At 42.3% G+C, this 13,517-nt stretch overlaps 1 protein-coding gene across 1 annotated transcript in view; it reads right to left on the bottom strand.

Annotated features, from left to right (window-relative positions):
• Nucleotides 1-13,517, bottom strand: part of si:dkey-16j16.4 (uncharacterized) — an 81,179-nt gene that overhangs the window by 51,084 nt on the left and 16,578 nt on the right. The window contains exon 3 of the mRNA XM_064954271.1: nt 13,000-13,508. Coding sequence (XP_064810343.1) covers nt 13,000-13,508 — 509 coding nt within the window. The remainder of the gene's footprint in view (nt 1-12,999; nt 13,509-13,517) is intronic.

Here is a 13,517-nt window from a genome sequence, read left to right as displayed (position 1 = left end):
GTACCAGTTTCGAAGGCATTTTTCTCTCCCAGCATTCTATTGATAAGAACCACTTATTCCCCGCTTCCCTAATATATAATGCTTTCTCTTACTGGACAAGGAAAGGTATTAAGTTATTTAAAGACATTTTCTTCTAGTTTTCCCAACCTGGCCTCTAAATAATCTTTACCTCCATCTCACTTTTTCCGTTATCTTCAAATGAGGCATTGTGTCTCCTCCCAACTTTCTGGCTTCCCTGCTCCACTGCCTTGCCCACCCTGGGATAGCATATTGACTCTATTACCTCTGACAGAAAGCAGTCATTTCTCAGATTTATCTGTGTATTATGTCTTTGGACAAATACTCCACCAACAAAACTAGATCTCCATTGGAACGGGAAATGGGTGTTGAATTTACACAGGAGTGTTGGGATGAGACGATTGATAGGGTACGCTCCACTACATCTTGTGCTCGTCTTGGTCTCATACAATTTAAGGTTTTACATTTAAGGTTTTACATGAGTGCATTTTTCCAAATCCAGATTGTCTGAACTATATCCAAATGTGAATGATGAGTGTGATAAATGTCATGTCTCACCTTGAGACCTTAGTCACATGTTCATTTAATGCTCTAAATCACAAACTTACTGGGAATCTATTTATTTTAAAATATTATCTGAGGTGCTTGAAATTAACCTGCAACCATGTCCCATCATAGCTGGTTTTGGTATTCCAGAAGACTTGTTCTCCTTGGACCCCAAACATGCCGATATTATTGCTTTTACATCCTTATTAGCTCGACATAGAATTATTTTCCAGTGGAAGTCTGCTCAGCCCCCCTCTACTTCTCAATGGCTCAACGATGTAATGTTCTTCCTAAAGCTTGAGGAAATTAAGTATTCTCTTAGGGGTTTCAATTATACATTTCTTAGAAAATGGCAACCATTTATATCATACTTCAATGGCTTGCCGAGGCTCCCCTCTGATGAGACTTAAGGATCCGCCCCTTTTTTTCAATTTTCGCCTGAAATGACACTCAAATCTAACTGCCTGTAGCTCAGGCCCTGAAGCAAGCATATGCATATTCTTGGTACCATTTGAAAGGAAACACTTTGAAGTTTGTAGAAATGTGAAAGGAATGTAGGAGAATATAACATAATAGATCTGGTAAAAGATAATACAAAGAACGTTATTTTGTATTTTTTTGTACAATCATCTTTGAAAATCAAGAGAAATGCCATAATGTATTATTCCTGCCCAGGTGCAATATACATTTTGGCAGCAGTGTATGTGCAAAGTTTCAGACTGTTCCAATGACCCATTGAATTTCTGTTCAAAACTTTGTATCAATACTGGCCAAATATGTCTAATTTCTTTATTAATAACTTTTTATGTTCAAAATTGTGCACTTTCCTCAAACAATAGCACGGTATTATTTCACTGTAATAGCTACTGTAAATTGGACAGTGTAGTTAGATTAACAAGAATTTAAGCTTTCTGTCAATATCAGATATGTCTATGTCCTGGGAAATGTTCTTGTTACTTAAAACCTCATGCTAATCGCATTAGCCTACGTTAGCTCAACAGTCCCGTGGAAGGGACACCGATCCCGAAGAAGTTGGTTTCTCAGTTGGTATTCCCAGTGGTCATTACATAATAGATACAGTCATCAATATAATGTTATCCAGTCCAAGCAAGTTTGTCTGAGGTTTACTGATCATTTATTTATTTCTGTTTTTGTTGCTCCACTTTTTGTATCTTGAATCTGTATTCAGTTATTTGTGACACAATTGTTTTTTTTCCTGTATTCTTGTTTATTTGTTGTGATATCTCTGTAGAATTTTTGTTTTCTAGGACTGAACTGAGGGAGGGTGTGGGATGGGTTGGGTATAGGGGGTGGGTGGTTGGGAGAGAATTGAGGTGGGTGAACTGAGGTAGGGCGGATAGGTAGGGAAGGGACTGGGGGGTTGATGTGTAGTGTGGAGAGAGGGTGGTTTGGATATGGTAAAATCTTTGTACTTACATTGATGTACATTTTGTAAAACTTCAATAAAAAAATGTTTTTTTAAATAATAAAAACTTAACTAACATTTCCCAGCCTAATTGTAACCTAACCAATATCCAAACTGAGATTCAGTGAAAACAAAAATCTGACATTGATTTTATACCGAGGATCCCCCACGCTTTCTCAAAGCAGTGTGACTTTGCGTGATGGGCGAAGTGACAAAGGCAGAACTTTCCCACAACCATAATTAGGTTGGTTGCCAGCAATACCTTTCCGATATAAAAAAAATTCAGCAAAAAGTTGGTGGCATGCTAAAGTTGGCGGAAAAACATTTTCGCATGAATGGGATATGACAGACAATGGCCCGTGCCACATCTGAGCAATTGATTTGGATAAGCATGAGCCAGTGGATAAGAAGTAAAGACCCCAAAAAATGGGATAGACATTTTAAAATAAATCAATACATTGCCCTATCATGATGAAACGGTCACCAACCCCTGTGTATGAGTGTCTGTGCGTGTGACTGTGTATGTATCCCAAATCTGTTGCTATGGGGTAATGATGTTAAGGACATTACAGGATGAATCACAATTGTTTTCCAAAATAAACAAATGTTTAAAAAGTGTTGATAGGGGTCAGAATGTGTCACACCATCAAATTATTGGCTTATACATCACTCTTACAGAACTTCCACGTGGGCAAGGATATTGGAAATGTAATCAAAATTTATTTTGATGACAACTTGATTTTAACTAGGACAGAATAATTTATAACATAACATAGGTACAGAAGATCCCCTTATTGTATGGGACACTTTTAAATGTATCACAACTCAGGATATGACCCAGATGCATACACGGGAGAAGGATAGTACAGTTCTCAGATGATTTATTAGAAACACGGGGCAGGCAAAGGGCAGGTCGAGGGCAGGCAGAGGATCGTGATCAGGTCAGAGTCAGGCAGGTACAGGACGGCAGGCAGGCACGGGGTCAGGCTAGGCAGAATGGCCAGAACCGGGAAAAACTAGGAAACAGAACTAGAAAAACCGGAAGGTGGGAGAGAATGCTGGTAAGACCTGACAAGACGAACTGGCAACAGACAAACAGAGAACACACCGCCCGGTGTGCAAGAAATCTTGCTTGTTTGTCGGTGACCAAATACTTATTTTACACCATAATTTGCAAATAAATTCATTAAAAATCCTACAATGTGATTTGTCTGGATTTCTTTTTCTCATTTTGTCTGTCATAGTTGAAGTGTACCTATGATGAAAATTACAGGCCTCTCATCTTTTTAAGTGGAGAACTTGCTCAATTGGTGGCTGACTAAATTCTTTTTGCCCCACTGTACACTTAGGTTGGAGTCATTAAAACTCGTTTTTCAACCATTCTACACATTTCTTGTAAACAAACTATAGTTTTAGCAAGTCGGTTAGGACATCTACTTTGTGTATGACACAAGTAATTTTACGAACAATTGTTTACAGGCAGATTATTTCACTTTTAATTCACTGTATCACAACTACAGTGGGTCACTAAGTTGACTGTGCCCTTAAACAGCTTGGAAAATTTGAGAAAATGATGTCATGGCTTTAGAAGCTTCTGATAGTCTAACTGACATAATTTGAGTCAATTGGAGATGTAACTGTGGAAGGATTTCAAGGCCTACCATCAAACTCAGTGCCTCAACAGCAGAGGACCTTGTGAAGATGCTGCAGGAAACAGGTACAAAAGTATCTATATCCACAGTACAACGAGTCCTATATCGATATAACCCGAAAGGCCGCTCAGCAAGGAAGAAGCCAATGCTCCAAAACCACCATTAAAAAGACGGACTACGGTTTGCAACTGCACATGGGGACAAAGATCATACTTTTTGGAGAAATGTCCTCTGGTCTGATTAAACAAAAATAGAACTGTTTGGTCATAATGACCATCACTATATTTGGAGGAAAAAGGGGGAGGCTTGCAAGCCGAAGAACACCATCCCAACCGTGAAGCACAGGGGTGGCAGCATCATGTTGTGGGGGTGCTTTGCTGCAGGAGGGATTGGTGCACTTCACAAAATAGAGGGCATCATGAGGAAAGAAAATTATGTGGATATATTGAAGCAACATCTCAAGACATCAGTCAGGAAGTTAAAGCTTGGTCACAAATGGGTCTTCCAAATGGACAATGACCCAAGCATACTTCCAAAATTCACCCAACTTATTGTGGGAAGCTTGTGGAAGGCTACCCGACACATTTGGCCCAAGTTATAAACAGTTCAAAGGCAATGCTACCAAATACTAATTGAATGTATGTAAACTTCTGACCCACAGGGAATGTGATGAAAGAAATAAAAGCTGAAATAAATCATTCATTATACTATTATTCTGACATTTCACATTCTTAAAATAAAGTGGTGATCCTAACTGACCTAAGACAGGGACTTTTTACTAGGATTAAATGTCAGGAATTGTGAATAACTGAGTTTAAATATATTTGGCTAAGGTATATGTAAACTTCCGACTTCAACTCTATTTTAATTTCACTTTCTATCTACGAACTAAATATACTTTCCTGCATCCCGCCTCACCCAATGTGGTCAGATCTGCTATTTTTATTCCTTATAACTGGAACCTCCATCAAGAGCTAGCCAGCTAACCAGCTAGCGGTCTTCACCTTTAGCTCAGACACCAGACAATACCTGCATATCGGACTGCTTCTCTCTACCACATCACGGGATTCCTGCTGCTCTGGATCATTACATCAGATCTTCGTAGCTAGCTAGCTGCAAACAAGTGGCTACTGTTAGCAAACGCCTCTGTCCCGAAACAAGCACCAGCTAGCCTTGAGCTAGGCCCATATACCAGCTAATTCTAGGGCTACAATACCTCCTTAGCCAATTGGCCTGGACCCTTTACTGTCGACACGGAGACCCGCCGATCCATCACGACTGGTCTGCTAACGTAATCGTCCGATGTGGTCTCAATAGGCTTTTCCGTTGTGATGTCGCCGAAGACTCAACTGTTAGCCCCAGCCCGCTAGCTTTCTGAATGCCGTGTCTCCCGCACAACTAGCGTAGTATTGAAGTACCGTAGTACCGAACGGCTCCCTGACTCACCTATTGCTGCTCTATGATCACTCGGCAACACAGCTGATGCCTCCTGGACTGTTTCAATAACACGGTACCTAATTTTGTTTATCTGTCGGCCCCAGCCTCTAACTTAGGTACTGTATGTACCTAACTGACCCGCTCTGCCCATTCATCGCCATTTACCCCTCGTTGTCTTAGCTCTACCGATCAACACCTGTGATTGCTTTATGCCTCTCTCTCATGTCAATATGCCTTGTCTACTGCTGTCTCGGCTAGTTTTTCTTGTTTTATTTCACTGTAGAGCCCTCAGTCCCGCTCAACATGCCTTAGAAGGCTCTTTTGTCCCACCCCACACATGCGGAGACCTTACCTGGCTTAACTGGTGCTTCCAGAGACTAAAAATCTCTCATCGTCACTCAACGCCTAGGTTTACCTCCACTGTTCTCACATCCAACCATACCCTTGTCTGTACATTATGCCCTGAATCTATTCTATCACGCTCAGAAATCTGCTCCTTTTATTCTCTGTTCCCAAAGCACGAGACGACCAGTTCTGATAGCCTTTAGCCGTACCCTTATCCTACTCTTCCTCTGGTGATGTAGAGGTTAACCCAGGCCCTGTAGCCCCCAGTACCACACCTATTCCCCCAGTCGCTCTCATTTGTTGACTTCTGTAAACGTAAAAGCCTTGGCTTCATGCATGTTAACATCAGAAGCCTCCTCCATAAGTTTGTTTCATTCACTGCTTTAGCACACTCTGCCAAACCCGATATCCTAGCCATGTCTGAATCCTGGCTTAGGAAGGCAACTAACAATTCTGAAATTTCCATCCCCAACTACAACATTTTCCACCAAGATAGAACTGCCAAAGGGGGCGGAGTTACAATCTACTGCAGAGATAGCCTGCAGAGTTCTGTCATGCTATTCAGGTCTGTGCCCAAACAGTTCAAGCTTCTACTTTTAAAAATTCACTTTTTCAGAAACAAGTCTCTCACTGTTGCCGCGTGTTATAGACCCTTCTCAGCTCCCAGCTGTGCCCTGGACACCAAATGTGAATTGATTTCCCCCCATTTATCTTCAGAGTTCGTACTGTTAGGTGACCTAAACTGGGATATGCTTAACGCCCCGGCCGTCCTACAATCTAAGCTAGATGCCCTCAATCTCACACAAATAATCAAGGAACCTACCAGTTGCAACCCTAAATCCGTATACACGGGCACCCTCATAGATATCATCCTGAACAACCTGCACTCTAAATACACCCCTGCTGTCTTCAAACAGGATCTCTGCGATCACTGCCTCATTGCCTGCGTTCGTAATGGGTCCGCGGTCAAACGACCACCCCTCATCACTGTCAAATGGTCCCTAAAACCCTTCAGCGAGCAGGCCTTTCTAATCGACCTGGCCCGGGTATCCTGGAAGGATACAGACCTTATCCCGTCAGTAGAGGATGCCTGGTTATTCTTTAAATGTGCTTTCCTCATCATCTTAAATAAGCATGCCACATTCAAAAAAAATAAATGAAGAACAGATATAGCCCTTGGTTCAATCCAGACTCCAGCACAAAAACATCCTGTGTTAGCGTCAAATAGCCTCTGCGATATGCAACTTTTCAGGGCAGTTAGGAACCAATATACACAGTCAGTTAGGACAGCAAAGGCTAGCTTTTTCAAACAGAAATTTGCATCCTGTAGCACAAATTCCAAAAAGTTTTGGGACACTGTAAAGTCCATGGAGAATAAGAGCACTTCCTCCCAGCTGCCCACTGAACTGAGGATAGGAAACACTATCACCACTGATAAATCTATGATAATCGAGAATTTCAATAAGAATTTTTCTATGGCTGGTCATGCTTTCCACCTGGCTACCCCTACCCCGGCAAAAAGCTCTGCACCTCCGCAGCAACTTGCCCAAGCGCCCCCGCTTCTCCTTCACCCAAATCCAGATAGCTGATGTTCTGAAAAAGCTGCAAAATTTGTACCCCTACAAATCAGCTGGGCCCTCTCTTTCTAAAATTATCTGCCGCAATTGTTGCAACCCCTATCCCTAGCCTGTTCAACCTCTCTTTCGTATCGTCTGAGATCCCTAACGATTGGTAAGGTGCCGTGGTCATCCCCCTCTTCAAAGGGGAGACACTCTAGACCCAAACTGTTACAGACCTATATCTATCCTGCTCTGCCTCTCTAAAGTCTTCTAAAGCCAAGTTAACAAACAGATCACCGACCATTTCGAATCCCACCGTACCTTCTCCCCTATGCAATCTGGTTTCCGAGCTGGTCATGGGTGCACCTCAGCCACGCTCACGGTCCTAAACGATATCATACCTGCCATCGATAAAAGACAATACTGTGCAGCTGTCTTCATCGACCTGGCCAAGGCTTTCGACTCTGTCAATCACCTCATTCTCATCAGCAGACTCAACAGCCTTGGTTTCTCAAATGACTGCCTCGCCTGGTTCACCAACTACTTCTCAGATAGAGTTCAGTGTGTCAAATCGAAGGGCCTGTTGTCCGGACCTCTGGCAGTCTCTATGGGGGTGCCACAGGGTTCAATTCTCAGACCGACTCTTTTCTCTGTATATATCAATGATGTCGCTCTTGCTGCTGGTGATTCTCTGATCCACCTCTACGCAGACGACACCATTCTGTATACATCTGGCCCTTCTTTGGACACTGTGTTAACAAACCTCCAGACAAGCTTCAATGCCATACAACACCCCTTCCATGGCCCCCAACTGCTCTTAAATGCTAGTAAAATCTAGAATTGGCTATCTATTTCACAACAAAGCCTCCTTCACTCATGCGGCTAAACATACCCTCGTAAAACTGACTATCCTACCGATTCTTGACTTCGGCGATGTCATTTACAAAATAGCCTCCAACATTCTACTCAGCAAATTGGATGTAGTCTTTGACACCAAAGCCCCATATACTACCCACCACTGCGACTTGTAGGCTCTCGTTGGCTGGCTGGCCCTCGCTTCATATTTGTCACCAAACCCACTGGCTCCAGGTCATCTATAAGTCTTTGCTAGGTAAAGCCCCGCCTTATCTCAACTCACTGGTCACCATAGCAGCACCCACCCGTAGACATGTGCATAGCGGCAGGTAGCCTAGTGGTGAACTAGTAACCGAAAGTTTGCAAGATTGAATCCCTGAGCTGACAAGGTAAAAGAAATCTGTTGTTCTGCCCCTGAACAAGGCAGTTAACCCACTGTTCCTAGGGCATCATTGAAAATAAGAATTTGCTCTTAACTGACTTGTCTAGTTAAATAAAATAAAAAATAAAAATATCTCAGCTCACTGGTCACCATAGCAACACCTACGTGCTCCAGCAGGTATATTTCACAGTTCAAAGCCAACTCCCTCTTTGGCCACCTTTCCTTCCAGTTCTCTGCTGCAAATGACTGGAACAAAAATCACTGAAGCTGGAGACTTCCAGACTTCCAGACTTCCATATCTCCCTCATTAATTTTAAGCTTCAGCTGTCAGAGCAGCCCATCTGTAAATAGCCCACTCAACTACCTCATCCCCATATTCTTAATTATTTTTGCTCTTTTGCACCCCAGTATCTCTACTTGCACATCATCTTCACATCTATTACTCCAGTTATAATGCAAAATTGTAATTATTTCACCACTATGGCCTATTTATTGCCTTACCTCTCTAATCTTACTACATTTGCACCAGAGGTCGACCGATTATGATTTTTCAACGACAATACCAATACCGATTATTGGAGGACAAAAAAAAGCTGATACCGATTAATCAGCCGATTTAAAAATAATAATAATAATAATGTATTTGTAATAATGACAATTACAACAATACCGAATTAACACTTGGGCTCGAACCAGCAACACATCGACAACAGCCACCACCTCAAAGCGTTACCCATGCAGAGCAAGGGAAACAACCACCCCAAGGCTCAGAGCGAGTGAAGTTTGAAACACTATTAGCGTGTGCTAACGAGCCAGCCATTTCACTTCGGTCACACCAGCCTAATCTCGGTAGTTGATAGGTTTGAAGACATAAACAGCGCAATGCTTGACGCACAACGAAGAGCTGCTGGCAAAACGCACAAAAGTGCTGTTTGAATGAATGTTTACTCGCCTGCTTCTGTCTACCACCGCTCAGTCAGATACTTAGATACTTGTATGCTCAGTTAGATTATATGCAACACAGGACACGCTAGACAATATTTAGTAATATCATCAACCATTAATGGTAGGTAGCTTACTGCATTTGCGTAACAGGCAGTCTCCTTGTGGAGTGCAACGAGAGAGAGGCAGGTCGTTATTGCGTTGGACTAGTTAACTGAATGGTTGCAAGATTGCTGAGCTGACAATGTGAAAATCTGTCTTCCTGCCCTTGAACGGTTAACCCACCGTTCCTAGGCCGTCATTGAAAATAGGAATGTGTTCTTAACTGATTTGCCTAGGTAAATAAAGATTAAATAAAGGTGTAAAAAAAATAATCGGTCGACCTCTAATTTGCACACCATGTTTATAGATTTTTCAATTGCGTTATTGACTGTACGTTTGTTTATCCCATGTGTCTGTTGTTTTTTTTGCACTGCTTTGCTTAATCTTGGCCAGGTCGCAGTTGTAAATGAGAACTTGTTCTACCTGGTTAAATAAAGGTGAAATAAATCAATTCAAAAACTCTTTGAACTTGTTTTTCCTTCCAAAGGTGCTACTACTAGTAATTGTTGAGGTGTTTGACTTATTTCTACATTTATATAGCTAGTTGCAGGTGGATGCATTGTCGGATTATTTAATGTAGCAAAAATGGTGCAAACATTTTTTTTTATGTTACGTTCTACCTGCAACTAGCGATGGAAGTTTAGAAGACACCACTGTCTTCCAAATTGAGAACAAAGAAAATGTGCCTATTACGGCTATATAAAGCCTGTTAACAACAGTTATCCAAGCATGATGAGAACTGTTTAATTTAAGTGTGTGTTCCACTGTAAAAAGAGTTGTTCATGTGAAAGAAAACCAAGAGAAAGGTTGAGAGGCAGGAAATAACCTTTTAGACTGTTGTGACATGAAAGAGAAAACGGGTTGAGAACGTTTGATAGGAAGGAGGTAAGAAGTCTAGAAAGTTGTTCAGATGGGTAATTTGGAGACTAACCCTGCATCCCAAATGGCACCCTATTCCCAGGCCTAAAGTGCACGACTTTTGGCCAGGGACACAGACTTGGAGTTGCCCAGCTAAAGGGTTAATGGGAGAGTATTGTCTGGCAGCTCTATTGTATTCCCTCCAATACTTCCCATTCCACTTGTCTGAGCTCACATACACACATAAAAATGCAGACAGACACACACACACACACACACACACACACACACACACACACACACACACACACACACACACACACACACACAAAGATGCGGACACACACACACACACACACAAATATGCACACACCCAAGTCCTTCTCACTGCTGCCCGCTGTCTCTCATCTGTTCCCTTTTTCCAAAAACACCCATGGATATATGGACCTCTCAAATCCTACCCTACACACACTTCCAATATCCTAGCCTGGGCCAATGTGGCTATTGTATTTTAACCATCACTGGACCAGCTTCTCTGTGACTCATTAGTCTGCATTTTCCGTTTATTTCATTCACTCCTTCTGCCTCCACCCCTCCATCTTTGCCTCACTCACTGGCTTTTGTGAGAAACGAGGGCAGACATCTGCCGTCCGTGCCACCCTCTCCATCTCTCCGGACCACCAAGGCTGTGGCAAGCGCCCAGCCTTTGAGTGAGTGTGTGTGTGTGTCGTGTGTATGTGCGCACAAGGGGAATGCTATTGTGCCCCTTAAACTAATCCCAAGCTCAATATAATGAATTATATTCTAACTGGCAGGTGGTACAAGGCTACCCTACAGTATGGCCTAGTTCCACAGTGTACTTCATACAATCTGAGCAATATACACTCCCGTTCAAAAATTTGGTGTCGCTTAGAAATGTCCTTGTTTTTGAAAGAAAAGCATATTTTTTTGTCCATTAAAATAACATCAAATTGATTAGAAATACAGTGTAGATATTGTTAATGTTGTAAATGACTACATTGTGTAAAAACAATATTTTCATATTGAGATGCGTTGCACTGAAAACTGTCTCTTTAAAAACATCAGGTTTGGTTGTGATGACGACATGCAATAGTTCAGTCATTCATTCATTGCTATGATCATTGATCTCCGTTGCTATGAACATTTTCCTATCTTTCTGTTCCCCCAAAGGTTTGGATATACTGGTAAAGTAACCAGGTTGTTAGGTTGCTTGCTAGCCAAAGAGGAAAACACACTGATTCGTTTTAGAACGGCCCATGAAACGGTTCAGGAATGTAAAATGTGGTCCCGGTGATCCGCTTTGGGAAGATACAAATGTTGCACCGGTAATATGGTCAGATCTTTAGACCTGGTTGAGCTACAAGCAAGTCGTTTTCGCTATAGAAATAGTGCATCCATGAAGCTAACGAATCCTTACTCGCTTGTTTCTGTAGGGCACTAGGAAACAACAGCACAGCAAAGCCTTTTCATTATGACAATTATTATCTGGGAGATATTTTCATATTCGCGCAGTGGTCGCACTTCAGAGCTCTGTCCACACCCAAACAAGAGTTGGAATATGGCATTATCTGCCAGCATAAATAAATAATTCCTCCTAACTGTTTAAAACATTTGGTGATGCTTAAAGGGTTTATCCATCCAAATATGATAATTTCCAGTTTGTTCTATAAGGGGCGGCAGGGTAGCCTAGTGGTTAGAGCATTGGACTAGTAACCGCAAGTTCAAACCCCCGAGCTGACAAGGTACAAATCTGTCGTTCTGCCCCTGAACAGGCAGTTAACCCACTGTTCCTAGGCCGTCATTGAAAATAAGAATTTGTTCTTAACTGAAAAAAAAAAAAGATTGGATGTAGGCTACAGGGAGCAGACGGCAATCCAAAATAGCTTTCATTCCTCACATATGGGTAGTCAAAAAGAGCTATAGCTAGCATTGCTCATTTCTAGAGACCTAGGGCCAAATTAGCATTGAAAACTAGCATATAAAGATAATCAAACAGCATAATTGTAAAACTGTCTTAATTTTGCTGGAGCCCGGGAAGAGTAGCTGCTTCCTTGACAGTGCTTTTAAATAAAATACATTATTTGTTTTCTCTGAAAATCCTCATTTTGGAATGTCCCATCTCATGTCCCACATCATTTTAACCTACTTAACCCCAAGATTTTCCCAGTTTTCACAATTTGTAAAGCCCTAGTTATTTTTGTTGCTTTGGGAAAGTAAATACTGAATATTTTTACTTATATAATGTAATTGGTGATTAATTTATATTTGCCCCTTAGGTTTAATGTCAACCCTGTAACGTGAACTGAACATGTTTTAATATCGTAAAACTAATATGGTAAAAATACATTTGAAAGAAACATTGAAGATCTAATACTCAAATCATAGTGTAAAAGTAGGTGAGCTGGTTCTACTCTTTTTGGTCATTTTCTTGAGATTTGTGGTGGAAAACCCTGGCTGTTACCCATAGACAGATAGGCTAGAAATGTTTTAAGATAAAATACTGCTGTCAAGCTTACATTCAATTGCACACAAGCTTCCATTCCCCCTATCACAAGGGGAGTAACATTAATGGCTGATTTAAGATGTCATCATCCCTGTTACGATTAACCGTGTCACTTTTTATTTATTTTCATTTCTGAACATGTCAGAATATAATCATTTGGTGAAATAAATAGTAATTTTGGACAAAATTACACTTCCCAAAAGGCACTCTATTCATAGAATGACCCAGCTATGTGATTTTATGATTGCCAAATACTTGTGAGATGCTACCCAAACCACAACATGGTATGGATGAACAATGCTATGCTAACGGTCACTATTCAAGAACAGTAGACGCAACGTAATGGCACTAACCTGTTGCATTTTCTCCAGGTCCAGACTTGGCCTCCCCAGCTCTCCCCCGTAGCTGTGCCTGTGTTTCCTATAGGGAGCCGCCGACTGGTCGAAGTGGGTCAAGATGATAGGCTTGGCAGCAGGCTGCACCCCCTGGAACTGGAGCTTAATTGGAGGCGGTGGCTTGAGGCTGCGAGGTGGGCTTGAGCTAAAGAGCACCGGGCTGGTGGAAGCGGCCAGGCAAGTCCCAGGCTCCAAGGATGCTGCAACTGGGCCACAGCCACACAGGTCCCACACCTCCTCGTCACTGGAGGCACTGCTGGGGTGGTCACCGTGGCGATGGTGCAGCGTCCACTTCCTGCCGTCTCCAACGCCGTGGCTGATTCGCTCTAGCTCTTCTTCAGACGAGTGACGGTCCAGAGTCGGGTCTAGAAGGAGGCGTAGGTGATGGAGGCGTGCCGGAGATAGGGGACCCTGATTGTGCTGCTGGCTGGTTGCCAGAGGGGTGAGGCTGCAGTTCCGCCGCCTCTCTGAGGGGA

The sequence above is a fragment of the Oncorhynchus masou genome, chromosome 32, assembly GCF_036934945.1.
Source record: "Oncorhynchus masou masou isolate Uvic2021 chromosome 32, UVic_Omas_1.1, whole genome shotgun sequence".
NCBI classification, from domain to species: domain Eukaryota; kingdom Metazoa; phylum Chordata; class Actinopteri; order Salmoniformes; family Salmonidae; genus Oncorhynchus; species Oncorhynchus masou.
This window is presented reverse-complemented; position numbering and strand designations above follow the sequence as displayed.